Genomic DNA, 15,937 nt, shown 5'->3' with positions numbered 1-15,937 from the left:
CCATTTTCACCTTTTTTTAATGAACCCTGATTATTGTTTAATTACAAATGAAGCTGAACAGAAGTAGAAGGTAAACAAAAGCATGATAAAACCTCTTGGTCTCTCCTCTGGAGTTAAAACTCACCACTGAGGTGGAGGAGAAAAGAGACGACATGACAGACGGGGACACATGTCAAATAATGCAACTGTTCAAAAGTACAAGGCTCTTCTTTTTCTTACAGAATCCTCCATAATGGAAAAAATATATACACAAACTTAAAAAAATTAAAACAACTGTTTCTTTCCCCGCTGTATATCATGTGAGTACTATGTAACCCTCCTCTTGTCCGCAGAAACGATTATAAAATCAGTGAAAGTACAAAAAGAAAAAGAAAAGAAAAATAAAGAGACTGCACCAAAGCTGACGAGTTCATGTGAAAGAGTGCAAACTGGAACAAGAACTCACAGATATCTAGGAATTAATGGAGAAAAGGCCGGGCCTTGGCAAGAGGTACAACATAATAATTAAACAAAAGTCATGTTAATAATATAATAATTATAAGAGTAAAAGTAATATGTCTGGAAAAAACAGAAGGAACGGCTCTGACGAAAGCGGCCAGGAAACATTTTTCCTGTTTCGTTTGAAGCCACGATGGGTAAGGCAGCACAGGTTTAACAGCTCAGGTGGGCTCATTCTCCTTCACAAGATAACACGAATGGCTTCATCTGCCCTAAAAAATAATAATAAAGATCAAATCCTCAGTTTGTGAGGAGCCAATCAGGAGGACAGATGTGTAAGACTTTGTGTCTGGTGAAGAAAAATGAATGAAAATAAGCTTGTTGGAGAAACTGGACGAGATACATGTGACTGAAAAAGGTTGTGAGCAGGTTGTGTAGAAGGCCTAACCAGAGAATACACACACACCCTGACTGGAATCAGATGACGGGAAGTCCCCGGTCGCTCTGAGGTTTGGTGATGCCGTTTCCTTGATGTGTGTGTAGTTTCTTTGGTTAGGCATCTACTCCAGAGATGGAGTCTGATGTCAGGTTTCCCTTCATCGTAGCCACAGTAAAGCCTCCCTTTAACCAGGACAGCGTGTCCATGGATGCGTGTGAACCCTGCACACACATAAACACACGCTGTTCACGTTCAAACCAAAGTCCAACCATATCAGAACTCGCCGGCCAACTTCAACCTGCAACCTTCACATCTGAGTTAAAAGGCGGCTGCAAACAATTTAGGAGTTTAGATTGGAGGCGGGTGGCGTGCATGAAGCAGGACGAAGTGATTTAACTCCACCCGGCTCAGCTGCCACTGCACGGACATTAAAACAAACACGCCAGAGAAGAAGGTAAATACGGTTCGACCCAACTCTCGCTCGTTTATCCATCACTTATTCTTACAATATAAATATAAAACTCTGACACCGGCGCCTTCATCAACGCAGCTCGACGGTCGAGAGAAGGCAAGAGTGAGAAGGCAGAGGCTGAATTATACTGGTAATAATATGCCCATTAGAATATATACACATCTTTACCATTAAAAATAGGCTTTTCCTGATCTGTATCAAATGACCGTATTGAAATATAATATTTGAATTCAATATATATTTGAATAAAATATATATATGTGTAGATTTGCTTTGTCTCTTTTACAAAAGCAGAAGGCATTGTGTGTGTGTGTGTTAATACATTTAGCTGGGGGTACTTGATAAAAAGGCACAATCTTATTTAGAGATGTTCAATGAAAACGGGCACAATTTTGTATTTTTTTTAAAGTTCATCAATAAAATGTCATAAAAATAACTTTTTTTTTAAATGTCAATGAAGGTTTGCCTGAGTTAGGATAATTTCATGGTTCCCGTTCTCCCCTAAACAAATGGGTTCGCTTTGATCGTCGCTTCTCAAAACATCACATGATCACAGATTTTGGTTATTTTATGCAAAACACAAGCGGCCCTCAGATCACTGCAAATGCCCTAAAATACTGTCTTCAAGAGGCAAAAATGTCCTTTAATAGAAAGAAAAGAGTCTTTTCATGAAAAATGAAACAGGGGAATGCAGAGATGAGAGCTGTTGATCTTTGTGTTTGAGGGTAAAAACACTACAAATGCCCTCAAACCTTTAAATCTCCCCCCTCCCACAAAGATTGTGCTAAGTCACAGAAAAGCCGAGGCGGCCTCCGTTTCCTCGAGGCCTGTTGGCTCCACGCACTCCCCTCCCCTTGCAAATAAGCGTGTGGGTAATTACAGGCTTTGCTGGGAGCTGCTTCCTCATTTCTACGACATGTGAGGAGAAAGGAAAAGATGGCGGGGAGTAAGAGGAGAGGGGAGTGGGGGCTTCCTCAGATATTTTCCTGGTTCTGCTGTACAGGACAGTCAAGTTCACTTGCTGGCTAACAAATGTTAATAAAATGCCACCCACGATTCGGGTCATCCATCTTCGGTTTGTCATCCTCGTTTCAAGTCTTTATACACTGTAGTGAAGGAGGTGAGGATGAGGAGGAAGCTCCGTCTGGCCTCTTAGTGTCCAAGTTGTTTCCCAGAAAAAAAAACAACAACAACAAAAAAAAAAAACAACTTTCTTTTTTCCTTCTCTATACATGAGTTAAAATAAAAATCCCTCTTCGGAGCGTAACATCCTCCACAGTTACACGTCTTGTTTTTAAACTCGCTGCCCGCCATCTTGTAAACATCTACGTGGTGATGGGTGCAGACAGAGAGGCACTTCTATAATCTCTATCAGGGCTGTTAAAAGTCTTCAGTAACGTCAGGATCCGTCCGTCTTTCCCGGTGAGTACAAACAAGTAGGAAACAGAAGAAACGGGGAAATAAAAACAAGGCCTCGCCATCTACTTCGTACATTAGTCTGAAATCTCTCATGATGTGGGCAAAACTGGCACTACGAAGACACGAGGCGCTCTGTAATCTCATAAACGGGGCTTCAGTCTGTCCAGCCTCTTAGTGTTAAAGTGGCAGCAGGAATACGAGCTGCTGGGGCACAAAGGTGTTTCCTTACTGTACATTAGAGGCCACATGTCTACGCTCATGGTTTTAACACCAAGCAGCCACCTGCTGACTGTACTGACCACGATGTGGCAACAAAAGCTGAAAGGCGTCCGCCATCTTTTTTTGTTCTTTGCTCTGCAGTGAACATGCAGATATGTCACTTGAAGGAAAATATTTTGTTCTGTTGAGTAATTTAAGGGCCAAAAGCTCCTTTAATTATTGCACAAAGAAGTAGTTTCCTGCATATGATATAAATCCATGTTCAAAGAGAACAAAACGGATCGCGCTTTCAGCTTTTGTGCCGAGCCTGCTACGTGTACTAGCGCTGGATAGATCCGTCAGGATCTGGGCCGTTGTGTGACTCAGCAGCTGGTGTTTTCCAGAGACAGCTGGGCCGTTGCGATCTGCAGCTCCGAGCTCGCCCTGCGTTGGGTCGGAGCCGGCGGCAGCATCAGCCCCAGGATAACACCCCCTCCTCTTCCTCCTCTTCCATTCTCCACCTCGCTCCCTCTTCTTCCCGCCTCCTCCTCCTCTCCCTCAGCCCTCACTTTCTTGTCCTCTGCCTCCTCCCTTTCTCCGTCTGCCTCCATCCTCTGGTCTTCGCTCCAGCGGCGTTTGAAACGAAGCTTGAGCGGGATGCATCGCGTGCCTCCGGGGCTGATGGGAGCCGCCGCCGCTGCCACTGTGCCCGGCTCGCTCTTCAGGCTGATCAGAGGGAAGGCCGGGCCGCCGCTGAGAGGAGGCGTGGCGGGAGTTTTAAAGACCTCTTCGTCGTCGTCGTCATCTGGGTTGATGTGAGGAGCATGAGGAGCAGAGGGGCTCCTGCTCCTTCCGTTGGCCTGGTGATGGCGGTGAGCTGCCGAGGCGAAGATGTCACTTTCATCATCATCATCATCATTGTGATTCAGCTCATCTTCCTCACTGATGTCCGTTACCTCCACGTCTTCCTCTGACAAGTCTGATATAGGCTCCACCTACAGAAGAAGAGTATTTTACAGGTTATTTACGATTTGGCTCAGATTTTCTTAAACTTTCAGAGTTATCCTCACTCTGGACCAGAGGTGGCTAGAAACAAGTTACATTTGCTTGAGTAACTTTTTTTGGGGAAAAAAATGACTCTTAAACACATTTTTCACTTTACTTGAGTAAATTTGCGAAGAAACATTTGTCGTTACTGTTTTTCACCAATTATTCAACTACATTTGCTTCATGTTTTCAGAGATCGCGCCAGTTTGACCAATCAAAGGTAGTCGTGCAGTCACATGACCCATATGCTACCATGAACGAGTAAAGATGGCTGCAGCTTCCTGTCTGTGGTGTCAAGTTAACTGGCAGGACTTTCCTACAGAAAGTCAGAGCTGGCTGAGAGACCAACATGGATGCCTTTGTTTCAGTGTTAAAATCAAGGAGGAATGTTGTAAGAAAAGGAGTGTTTGACCTGCAGATGGAGGCGGTCCTGAAGATCCATGGCTATAAAAAATGATTGGTCGATGTTGACAAAACTACTTGCAGAGACTTGTATTAAGTCTTAGAACCAAAAGCCAGTTTTTTAAAATGTAGAAATGCATGTAGTGACCAAGCCTTTTCTCATCTGAACATCATTCTCTCAAGTCTTGGCTTTCAGGAGAAAAAATATTGTTATTGAAACAAACACACAACAGAAACTATTTCCATGTTTCCACTTTTTCCTCATTTCCAGTTATTTCTGCTAATATTTACCTGCTATCCTCACTAAACCAACTCCAGCTCAGCTGCTTTGTGGCGCCACCGTGCATCAGAAACGTTATCTTGGCTTTATTCCAGCCATAGAGGAGCATTGTTTTTCTTCTTTTTAGACACACATAGAACTTTCTGCTCACTGGTTGATCTTTGGCTGCTCCTGATTGGACATTAATGTCAATTTAAGCTCTCTGATTGGTGGAAGGTCTGACAGGAAGTGGTTTTTATCATTATTTTATCAATAAAACAATCTCACTGAATGTGGAGAAGACAAAGGAGATTGTTGTGGACTTCAGGAGAACGCGCCAACAGCATGCACGTCACAGGGGACCTCTCCTGGACCATCAATACCACATCACTGGCCAAGAAAGCCAACCAGCGCCTCTACTTCCTTCTCAAAATGAGGAAAGCTAGAGCCCCGCCTCCTATCATGTGCACCTTCTACAGAGGCACCACCGAGAGCATCCTGATCAGCGGCATCACAGTGTCGTACAGCGCCTCCTCCACGTTCTGCAGGAAGACCCTCCAATGCACCGTGAGCAGCCAAGAAGATCGTCAGTGCCTCTCTCCTCCCTCCCTGCAAACCATTTACACCTCTCGCCTCACTCGTAAAGCCCTCTGCATCGTGAGAGACCCACCCACCCACCCATCACACAGCTTCTTCAACCTGCTGCCATCAGGAAGGAGCCTGCGGGCCAGGACTGAGGGACAGCTTTATCCACCAGGCCGTCAGGATGCTGAAATTTCCCCCTGTTCTGCCCCCCTTCCACACAAACACACACACACTCACACACACACACCCAGGACTCTGACACCCCGCCATCAGCACTTGAACTTTTTACACCCTCAGGAACAAGCACACAGCCACTTTAATCACTTTAACTGGCCCATAAGCGAACTCAATCTTCTTCTTTTGAACTATAACCATAAACATATATTGCACTGACTGTAATTTGCCTTCTCTATTTATTATGATGTTTTATTTACTTAGTAATAGCACACGTTTTATTTTGTTTATTAGCTTATATTCTTGTAATTCATCTCACTGAGGTTTGAGAGAACCAAAATTTGTCCTGTACATGCTGCAGAATTGAGAAAAAAGCAGACTTTGAAGGGCAAAATAGAGGTCTCTTAGCAGCATAGTAGTGATAGTGATCTTTTTTATGATGAAAACGTGATAAATAATGATGTTATCATGGATCATTGTGGAGTTACCATAAAGAGTCTGAATAAATTCTACATTTTGTGGCTGGATTGTAAACCTCCTGGATGGGATATAAATGCCTGGAAAACTTCTGTAGATCACCTAAAGGGTAAGCTGTCCAGCACAATCTACTCCCCGGATTTTCACACTACCGTTCCTGAGATATTATTGACAATATAAGTGATTTCCACCATTTCTGAAGCATTGAAATCACACAGTTACTCTGTGCTTAAATAATTTCTTGGATGACTTTTCACTTCTACTTGAGTAATGTTATTGGAGTAATGTTACTTTTGAAAACTTTTGGCTTCTTTGGTCACCTTTGATCAGGACTCACCTTAATCTTCGGAGGCCCTCCTGACAGGGCGGAGCTTGTTATCGGACCAGAACCAGTGAATGCGGTGGACTGGATGGAGGAAGAGGAGGATGAAGTGGCCGCCAGCAAGCTTCCTGCTTCACGCTGCTTGCGCCCGAGTGGAGGCGGCTGCAGCTTGAACTTGAACGGTGACGGGTGCTGGTGGCCTTCGTCTCCGCCTCCCGGATGCTGGCTGAGGGGGTGAGAGAGGGACATGGGGGGCGCGTGGAGGTGATGGGCGGCTGGTTTCTCTGGAGTGGGGCGGTGAGGCTGAGGGATGACTATGTTAGGATAGTGGAGGAAGGCTCGGGGGCTGAGGTGGTAGTTGTAGACGGACTGGGTGTGGGCCTGCAGGTAGTGCTTCATATCCTCTGGGTTGAAGGAGAAATGGGAGCTCATGGGAGAAGGCAGAGAGGGTGAAGGAGTGTAGGGCAGGTGGGGGGTGGGAGTCATGGACAAGGCTGGGGACAGAGTCGGAGCTAGCAGACCTCCAGGACCAGGCAGAGGGGAAACAGGGAAGGGGGACAGAGGCTCTGGGTGGACCCTAGGTGCAGATCTGGGGAGCCCAGCTGGGTTTGGGCCCCCTCCGTAGACCCTGAATAGAGAATCATGAGCCATACGGGGGGGAAGCAGACCTCTGAAAGCCCGCTCGGGCCCCAAGGCTCTCTCCTCAGCACCCACCGCCTCCTCCAGCTCTGAGTTGGTGGAGGTGCCGTCGCTGCAGTCGCTCACGGAGCCGCGGGCCATGCGGCGGGCCACGCTACTGAACATCCCCGGGCTGCGCAGCTCCTCGCTGGATGAGAGGACCTCAGACGGTGTGGAGGGGGGGAAACGGAAGTGGGTTCCTCCAGTCGGAACCGGAGGGGCACTCTGGGGGACCCCTCGACCTGTGAGGAAGATAGCATTTAGTGGTTAGAAATCTGGAGTCCTTAAAATGAAAAAAAGAGACCTCTGACAGCAGGTTTGAGGGTCACACAGAATGAAAATAGCGGCCTCCGTCTCCTTCAACCCCTCCTCTCCTTCTTCTGCCAGACTGTGGCACTGCAATAAATTCTTGGCATCTGAGCACATGCCAGAATTAAATATTGGAAAAGTCTCTCATACTGCCATTACAAACATGGGCTGGGCTCTCTGTTTTTTCCAGTGCTGCTGAGCGACTCGGTGTGTGTGTCCGTGATGATGAGCAGAGGAAAACTGCATCTGTGTGTTTATCTGGCGCGAACATTTCTGAACGTCTGCATTGGCCTATTGATCCAGATCGACGTGGGCGTGTGTGTAACCATCATATGAAACCATAATATCACAACATGTCAGTGTGTGGGCCACATCACACACAGGCTATAATTAAAGTTTCGTGCTGCACTTATGTCACCCAGTATCCAACGCTCCATATGGGCCGTGTTTACACTGGGTGGCCAGAACCAGAACGGGAGACGGCTTCAGAAGAGGGAGGAGAGGGATAAACTGGGACGTGGCACACTGATGTCTGAGACACACATACAGAAACCACGCAGACAAATGGATGCAAACCCAGAATACACACCACCACCTTATAAAATTAACGTGAACCAGCTGTGAACAAAGTCTTTACCTACTAACTATATTTAAGTCGAGCATAAATTTGCTTTTCAACCTCGTGCTTGTGTACTCAACCAACTCAGTCCTGAGCGTAACTGTTCACATACATGCTTGTATACTATAACTTATTACCAGAGGATTCCATTAGGGGCGTGTTAATAAAGGAGGTTAGCATTAGCAAGTTTGTAAGGTGAACATAGATAGTATGTAAAGCCTGGTTTCCACCATCAGGTATGGGTCAGTACGCATTTTTTTTTTTGCATTTCCACAGGCAAAAACTGGGAAGAGTACCAGAGTATTCAATCCAAAGTGTCCCATTGTTTTGGGACCCTGCTGTTGAGGTCCCAATCTTACGAATGTGACTCATAGGGGGGGAGCTTGACACACTACAATATATTGATTGGCTGACTTACAATCATCAAAAATGATTGATTGATTTAGGTCTCAGTTTAAAATCTGACGGCTCCATGTAAATAATCATGGATGCTTCTGGAACGAGAAGCTCAGGATGTTTCAGCTCGGTGCTCTGAGAATTTCCCAAGTCGGTGTGAACGTGTGCAAAAGAAACATGCATGTGTATACCTGATCCCATGTCGATGAAGGGGTAATTGACGAGCACTAGCTTGTTGAAGTTGAACTTGTAGGTGAACCGCTTCCCTTTGGTCTTGTGGAGGATCCTCTTGTTGTAGTAGTATCTGCAGAGAGAAGGATAATAAATTAAATCTAGACTTTACTGCATGATGAGCCCTGGATGTCTGAAATAAAAAAAACGTTAGACCATTTTGAAGATCTTTTACAATAAACACATGCTTCTAAACCAGACAAAAATCTGCCTCAATTTAACCCCAGAGCCACCACAAAGATTTAAACTCATTCAGATTTATTTGTCTACTGTTGGATCTGAGGGTTAAAACACTGAGGTTCTGACTCATTTTGATGGTACTTTGACATTTATTGTGCACAATCCTGGAGTCAATGTTGCTCAGTTGCTATCTGAGGCACGTTCCCAGCTCAGGACATCACGTGACAGGTGTGTTCTGCATGCCAGCAACTGGATATCAACAGTTTTGAATGCACACCATCTCGCAGATGGTAAGTGAAGTCGTTCGTATCGCGACTGTGTCATTGCGTTGGAATATAGAGCAGTTCATATTTTAATGTCATCTCATGTGGAAATCCTCCAACTCATGTTATAAATATAATTCTGCATTACCACTGAATGGAAGCTGGACTTTAAAAGAATAAAATGCAATATTTTTCAGATAAATCTCAGATTATTTTCCAAAGTCATGTAGGCTTAATGCTTTATGTGGAAGAAATCATGAGTAACTAAATTACTTTACTTACTTATTTTTCTAACTTTGTAAAACAAAATTTAACAAAACACGGTGCATAGAAGAGACAAAATTCTCATAAATTCAGCAGATAAATGGTCAGAAAACAAACAAACAAAAAAAGATTCAATAACTAAAGTTAAAATATTGTAGACAGACAACAGAACTGACTGGCATCAAAGACTGGACTACAATCCCAGATCGCAGCCATGTTTGGGCTGAATCCAGACTACTTTTTAAACTTAGCTACGGCACTGTGTGGGCCCGAAGTGGACCAGATGTCCGTTACCAGCCTGGCTTGGAATTTGACAAGTCTCCTATGGCCCACATGTGGTCCAAACATCAGTTATCGGGCTGGATGTGGGTTATGGAAAGTATTTTGTGGGACAGAAGTGGTCCTAATATGGGAAGCCTGCCTGGACATGCACCAAGTCAAATATTTGGACACACTTCCACTAAACCTGACGGGAGAGGGTGTCCAAACTTTTGACTGGTAGTGTAGATTATGGCAATTTACTTGTGGGTCACATCTGGTGGTGATGTGGCCGAGTTTAGGCAGTCATGGGTCTTATTGAGGCCAGATATTCTTTGTTATCTGGGATCTCAAACATCCAGATCCAATCACTTAAGTCATATTTTGAGGTGATCCAGGACACATTTGGGCTGTGGTGTGACCTGATCAGTCTACATCGCAGTATGAGCAGCACAAAATGAAACTAGCTTCTCACAACGTGAAGACAAAAATTTGATTCAAAATATCACTGAGACTTGAAGAGAGCCATTGAGATTTAGTCTTTTCCAGGCAGCTCCATTAGTAAGAGGATTAGTCATCATCAGTGTTGTAGAGGAGTGAATAGGGAGCCGTTGACAGCTCATCTAAAAGACAACAAAATGGCTCCCTGTGACTCACCAACAGCTACATTCATATTTCCAGAAAAACAGCTTAATCAGTTTGTCTCATTCAAGCAGCAACTGGCCACTTTATTGTGAGAGATGTCACATCTAACATATCGACGACAGAAGAGCTTAGAAAACATACAAGAAAGGATGAAGAAAGCTTCTTGCTGATTGAGCTGCTCTCCAGCAGACGCAGAGGAAAAAAAGGAAATTAAACTAAGCAACTCATCTTGTGCAACTGCAACTTTTTCCTCAACCAGTTTTACTTTTACTCACCCATTCAGCGGGAAGGTTCTTTCATTTATTTTTGGAAACATACATTAGATACACACATGATGCAACATGATTTATCTTCAGGAATTAGAAACTAATGATATACAAATAAACATTTTATTATTGGTAATAAAATCAGAGTTTAAAATAAAATCTGTCACATTAGCAGGGATGGTTATAAAAAACAATCATGAGTCATGATGGAGATTAATTCAGTGCGAACACTGTATTAGTCAGAGGAGTTCAGTACAATAGAGACCAGGAGTGAGTGAACCAGCTCTTCCAGCCCCTCGATGACTCAATGAATGAAGGGTCTCTTCTGACAGAGGCGACTGTGGCGTACGCCCACTCTGTTGGATGTAGATCTACAGCAAAGGCGGCTACAGACGTTGCAGGGGGGGATTATATGCAAGTGGTGTCAATAAATCAAAGCGACAAAGTTATCAGCGAGTATGAGGTGGTGTAATCGTCTATCGGGCCTGTAAAACAGAGGCTCTATGAAGGCTGGTTCTCAGTATGCAGCACAGTCCAGTGGTGGGATCCCAAAAATATATCACAGCATTTTAATAACAAAACCAGTTTAACAGCGTTTGATGGTATTTTTTTCCATCCATGACTGGGTGGTCCACTCATTGACAGAAGAACTGCTGCAGCTCCTTCCTTCCTTCCATCCATCCATCCATCCATCCATCCTCTGTACTGCTTCGTCCATTAAGGGTCGTGGGAAAGCTGTAGTCTACGCAGCATTTAACAGGCACAGGCAGGTACACCCTGGACAGTCCATCGTAGATTTCATTATGATGTGAATTATACGTGGCATATAAACCAAAAAATTTTAATTTCCAGTGTCTTGACAATTGCTCTGAATCCACAGAACTTATTAGAACTGGGTGGTTGGCTGTGTGGATTTCGATGCTATTACTTCGCAATCCAACGCTTGCTTTTGTCGTCATCAACAGTACTTTTACTAAAGTAAAAAGTTTTTGTTTGGGCTATAGAAAAATTATAATCAAGGTGTTTTTTAAGGGATAATTTTGGTCAGTACAGTATGGGTCATTATTTGCATTTCCAGTGGCAAAACCTGGGAAAGGTACCAGAATATCCAACCAGAACTTTCCAACTTTTTTTGGGACTATTTCGTTGGGGTCTCAGTCGGATCCAATCCCAAAGGCTGGAGCTTGAAACGCAACAATCTGCTGATTGGTTAAATGAGTCGTCACTTCTTGTGTGACTCAGCACTAACAAAGCAGATTTTTAGTTGTTTAAAGTCACATGCAAAGAAGAAAGAACACAAACTGCTTGACATCACCATTACACTCCAATCTCCAACTTTTTTCAGACATTAGTCATTTTAGTATCTCCAAGACAACAGATACAGATCGTCACCAAGGACGACTGATTCCCTGAGACATCTGCAGAGTTAAGTTTCATCTTCATAAACATAATTCAGGTCTTTGTGTCAATCTTTTGCACCAACCTCTCAGATCGTTCTGCAAATTCTGACAGATGGAGAAAAAATAATTTCAACAGCTACCACGTTAGTTGTCAGACACACAGCAAGTTCAAGGCTAATGTGCTGTGGAAGGCCTATTTATAGCAGTGTGCCGGCTTCATAAAAGAAATATGATGTATGTGTTGTGCTTTTCTGATCTGCTGTCACAGCTGCATCTCTGTGTTCAAATCAACAAGCTTTCTGCTGCATCAACTGCCTGCATAATCATTTTTAACAAAACATGGCTCTGGTAATGGCCTTAAAACAGTTTTATATGATCCATGGTGCATCTGACTCAAAAAATCATTGTATGACTGTTTCATACTGCCTACATGCTGAAACTAAGGTAAAAGGTGCATTTATGACATTGGGACGGACTTCTTTTATGCCTACCGGAAAAGTAGGGATCACGCAAAAACCTGAGCCATGTTGCAGCTCAAGACGTCGCTGAGACGTGTCTCATACAGCTGGTGTTGATGCTCTAATCTGTTCAAATAGGATCCGAGATAAACACCAACACATTTCCAACATGCCACAGTCCTGGTGTGAATCCAGGAAACGGTGTAAAGGCCATTTCTGCTCTACCTTAAATAGATACAGGGCCTGCTGTATGTCGTCTGTGTCCTTTACATGCATAATTTGGTCTGCTCTCTGGGCCCTCGCGGATGCGTAGCCCAACGTAGCAAACAGAGTAGTTCCACCGGAAACTGCCGGTGCAGCGAAGAATGATATACCTGACGTGTGACCAATGAAAGGTACCAAGAAGAAGAAACTGCAACCTACTTACTGGACGCACAGACCAGTATACTATACCGTCGTATACTATACTGTCGTATATTATACCGTATACCGTCGTATACTATACCGTCGTATTTTATACCGTCGTATATTATACCGTATACTGTCGTATACTATACCGTCGTATATTATACCGTATACTGTCGTATACTATACCGTCGTATATTATACCGTCGTATACTATACCGTCATATATTATACCGTATACTGTCGTATACTATACCGTCGTATATTATACCGTCGTATACTATACCGTCGTATATTATACCGTCGTATATTATACCGTATACCGTCGTATATTATACCGTCGTATATTATACCGTATACCGTCGTATACTATACCGTCGTATATTATACCGTCGTATATTATACCGTATACCGTCGTATACTATACCGTCGTATATTATACCGTCATATACTATACCGTCGTATACTATACCGTCGTATACTATACCGTCGTATACTATACCGTCGTATACTATACCGTATACCGTCGTATATTATACCGTATACCGTCGTATATTATACCGTCGTATATTATACCGTATACCGTCGTATACTATACCGTCGTATATTATACCGTATACCGTCGTATACTATACCGTCGTATATTATACCGTATACCGTCGTATACTATACCGTCGTATATTATACCGTATACCGTTGTATACTATACCGTTGTATATTATACCATCGTATACTATACTGTTGTATATTATACCGTCATATACTATACTGTCGTATACTATACCATCGTATACTATACAGTTGTATACTATACCGTCATATACTATACCGTTGTATACTATACCGTCATATACTATACCATCGTATACTATACAGTTGTATACTATACCGTCATATACTATACCGTCGTATACTATACCGTCGTATACTATACCGTCGTATACTATACCGTCGTATACTATACCGTTGTCTACTATACAGTCGTATACTATACCGTCATATACTATACAGTTGTATACTATACAGTTGTATACTATACCGTCGTATACTATACCGTCGTATACTATACAGTTGTATACTATACCGTCATATACTATACCGTCGTATACTATACCGTCGTATACTATACCGTCGTATACTATACCGTCGTATACTATACCGTTGTATACTATACAGTTGTATACTATACCGTCATATACTATACAGTTGTATACTATACAGTTGTATACTATACCGTCATATACTATACCGTCGTATACTATACCGTCGTATACTATACCGTCGTATACTATACCGTCATATACTATACCGTCGTATACTATACCGTCGTATACTATACCGTCGTATACTACACCGTCGTATACTACACCGTCGTATACTATACCGTCGTATACTATACCGTCGTATACTATACCGTCGTATACTATACCGTCGTATACTATACCGTCGTATACTATACTGCCTCTTTTATGTGCCTTTCTGAGAATAAACATTATCGTGAGGCCTCCACAATATGTTTGTTATTTTTCAGTTTTTAAGATTTTACATCTAAAACATTTATGTAAGCGGTAAAACTGACTTAAAGCGTAAAGTTAACAGTAAATGCTTCAATCTAAAAAAAAATATTGAAGGAAATGCTTTGCCCTTCATTTGCACACAGAGTGAGGGTGTGTGCAGGGTTTGAGCATGAGTGCGAACAATTTCAGAGCTGTGAATGCAGTAAAAGCTGGAAGAATACAATGTTTACAGGCATGAGAGATGGATGGTCCTTTGAACAAGTCTGGGAAATGACTACGCACATGCATGTGAAATGCACACATACATTCAAACAGTATTGAGTCAATATGGAACAGTTGGTCTCACATACTTGGCTCAGGCTCACTCGATGCCTCCTGCTCTCTGAAGATCATTTGAACTTCCTTCAAAACAACTAACAAGGACTTTAACTGCACAAAATCAAACTTGATGCATTCAACATGCACAATATTCTACAGGAACACACGCATTGTATCTGCATGAATAAACACACACGTGCACCAATGCAAACTCACTTCAAAGTTGCAGAAAAGCGTCAATCACAGATGAAAAGAACTTTCTTCAAACAATGTCAGAATTAATTAACAACTTGTTCAAATAAAAGGCTCAGAAACCACAGAAAAGACCTTCACAGAGGAGTTTGGTTTCAGCTCCGCATTGATGTAGACTACTCGCTGAGATCAGAGAGAAAGTTACAGATACTTTATCAAACTGGCTGCTCATAAACTGGTAAAACCTTTGTGGGCTTCATTTCTTCTCCAGGATACAAACCATGAAGTGCAGAAGTTCAATTTTTGAATATTAGATTACTAATAATGAATGGCCACCTAATAATTCTACTTTTTGACAAGAGTAGACAAGATTGAATTCATGTTAAATACTTAGATCAACTGTTTGTAAACTTACTGTATCTGGTTTAGAAACACTTTTTGGTTTTTAACATAGAAATATGTCTAATGCATAAAATTAGTTCTACGTTTATGGTTAACTCTTAAAGAAACATTGAGCTTTTTTTTAAAAAAATATTTTTATTACAGAAAAACCGCAAGCTTTTTTTTGTTTGGCTTCACACTGTTCCCTGTAAGCAAACAACACATGCTGGTTGGGTTTAAGCAGAATACGATTTCCTAATAATAAATCAAAAGGTGTCACACACACACGAAGCTTCAGCTCTGATTTGAATTAATAATTATACCAGAATTTGGTTGAAAACAGTAAATAATGTTTCATGATAAATCAAAACTCTTCAGATACGCCATGATGATCTTTGTTAACATGTAAATCAAAAAGCCAGATTGGAGCACGTAGATAAAAACGCTGCAGTGACAACATGACCATATAAGATGTTCTAAGATCTACTAAATTAAACCTTAACAGAAATATTGTTTTTGCTGTGATCTTGTTCAGTTTTATCAGGTCATGTTGGAGAAAAAGAAGTTCAAGGAACAAACAAAACAGATGGGCTGGAGGAGGGCCGACAGAGCAAGGTGGTAAGTGTGTGTGTGTGTGGTGACGAGGCAGTGTAACTAATCATCACCATGGCAGACTTTAACCCCCACCAACATACAGACAGGAGGCGTGTGTATGTGTGTATGTTAGTGTAAACGGCCATGAGAACAGACCGGCAGCTAAATAAAACTCTGTAGCATCCCACATGTGCTCTGCAGTGGGTGAAGGAGTGTGTTTCTAAACTGGCTGTCACCCTGGAGTTTCAACACAAAGCCTGGATGCACGTTCATTTATTTTTCAGTCTATTTTTCTTATGCAACACCAGCAGTTACTATATACAACATATTT

General features: G+C 42.5%; 1 protein-coding gene across 1 annotated transcript in view; it reads right to left on the bottom strand.

The window, feature by feature from the left end:
- Window positions 1–15,937, bottom strand: part of erf (Ets2 repressor factor) — a 47,888-nt gene continuing 31,951 nt past the window's right edge. The window contains exons 3-5 of the mRNA XM_042012642.1: window positions 8,426–8,538; window positions 6,248–7,152; window positions 1–3,961 (exon numbers count right to left, since the gene is read on the bottom strand). Coding sequence (XP_041868576.1) covers window positions 3,350–3,961; window positions 6,248–7,152; window positions 8,426–8,538 — 1,630 coding nt within the window. The 3' untranslated portion in view covers window positions 1–3,349. The remainder of the gene's footprint in view (window positions 3,962–6,247; window positions 7,153–8,425; window positions 8,539–15,937) is intronic.

Source organism: Melanotaenia boesemani, chromosome 17 (assembly GCF_017639745.1).
Source record: "Melanotaenia boesemani isolate fMelBoe1 chromosome 17, fMelBoe1.pri, whole genome shotgun sequence".
NCBI lineage: Eukaryota > Metazoa > Chordata > Actinopteri > Atheriniformes > Melanotaeniidae > Melanotaenia > Melanotaenia boesemani.
This window is presented reverse-complemented; position numbering and strand designations above follow the sequence as displayed.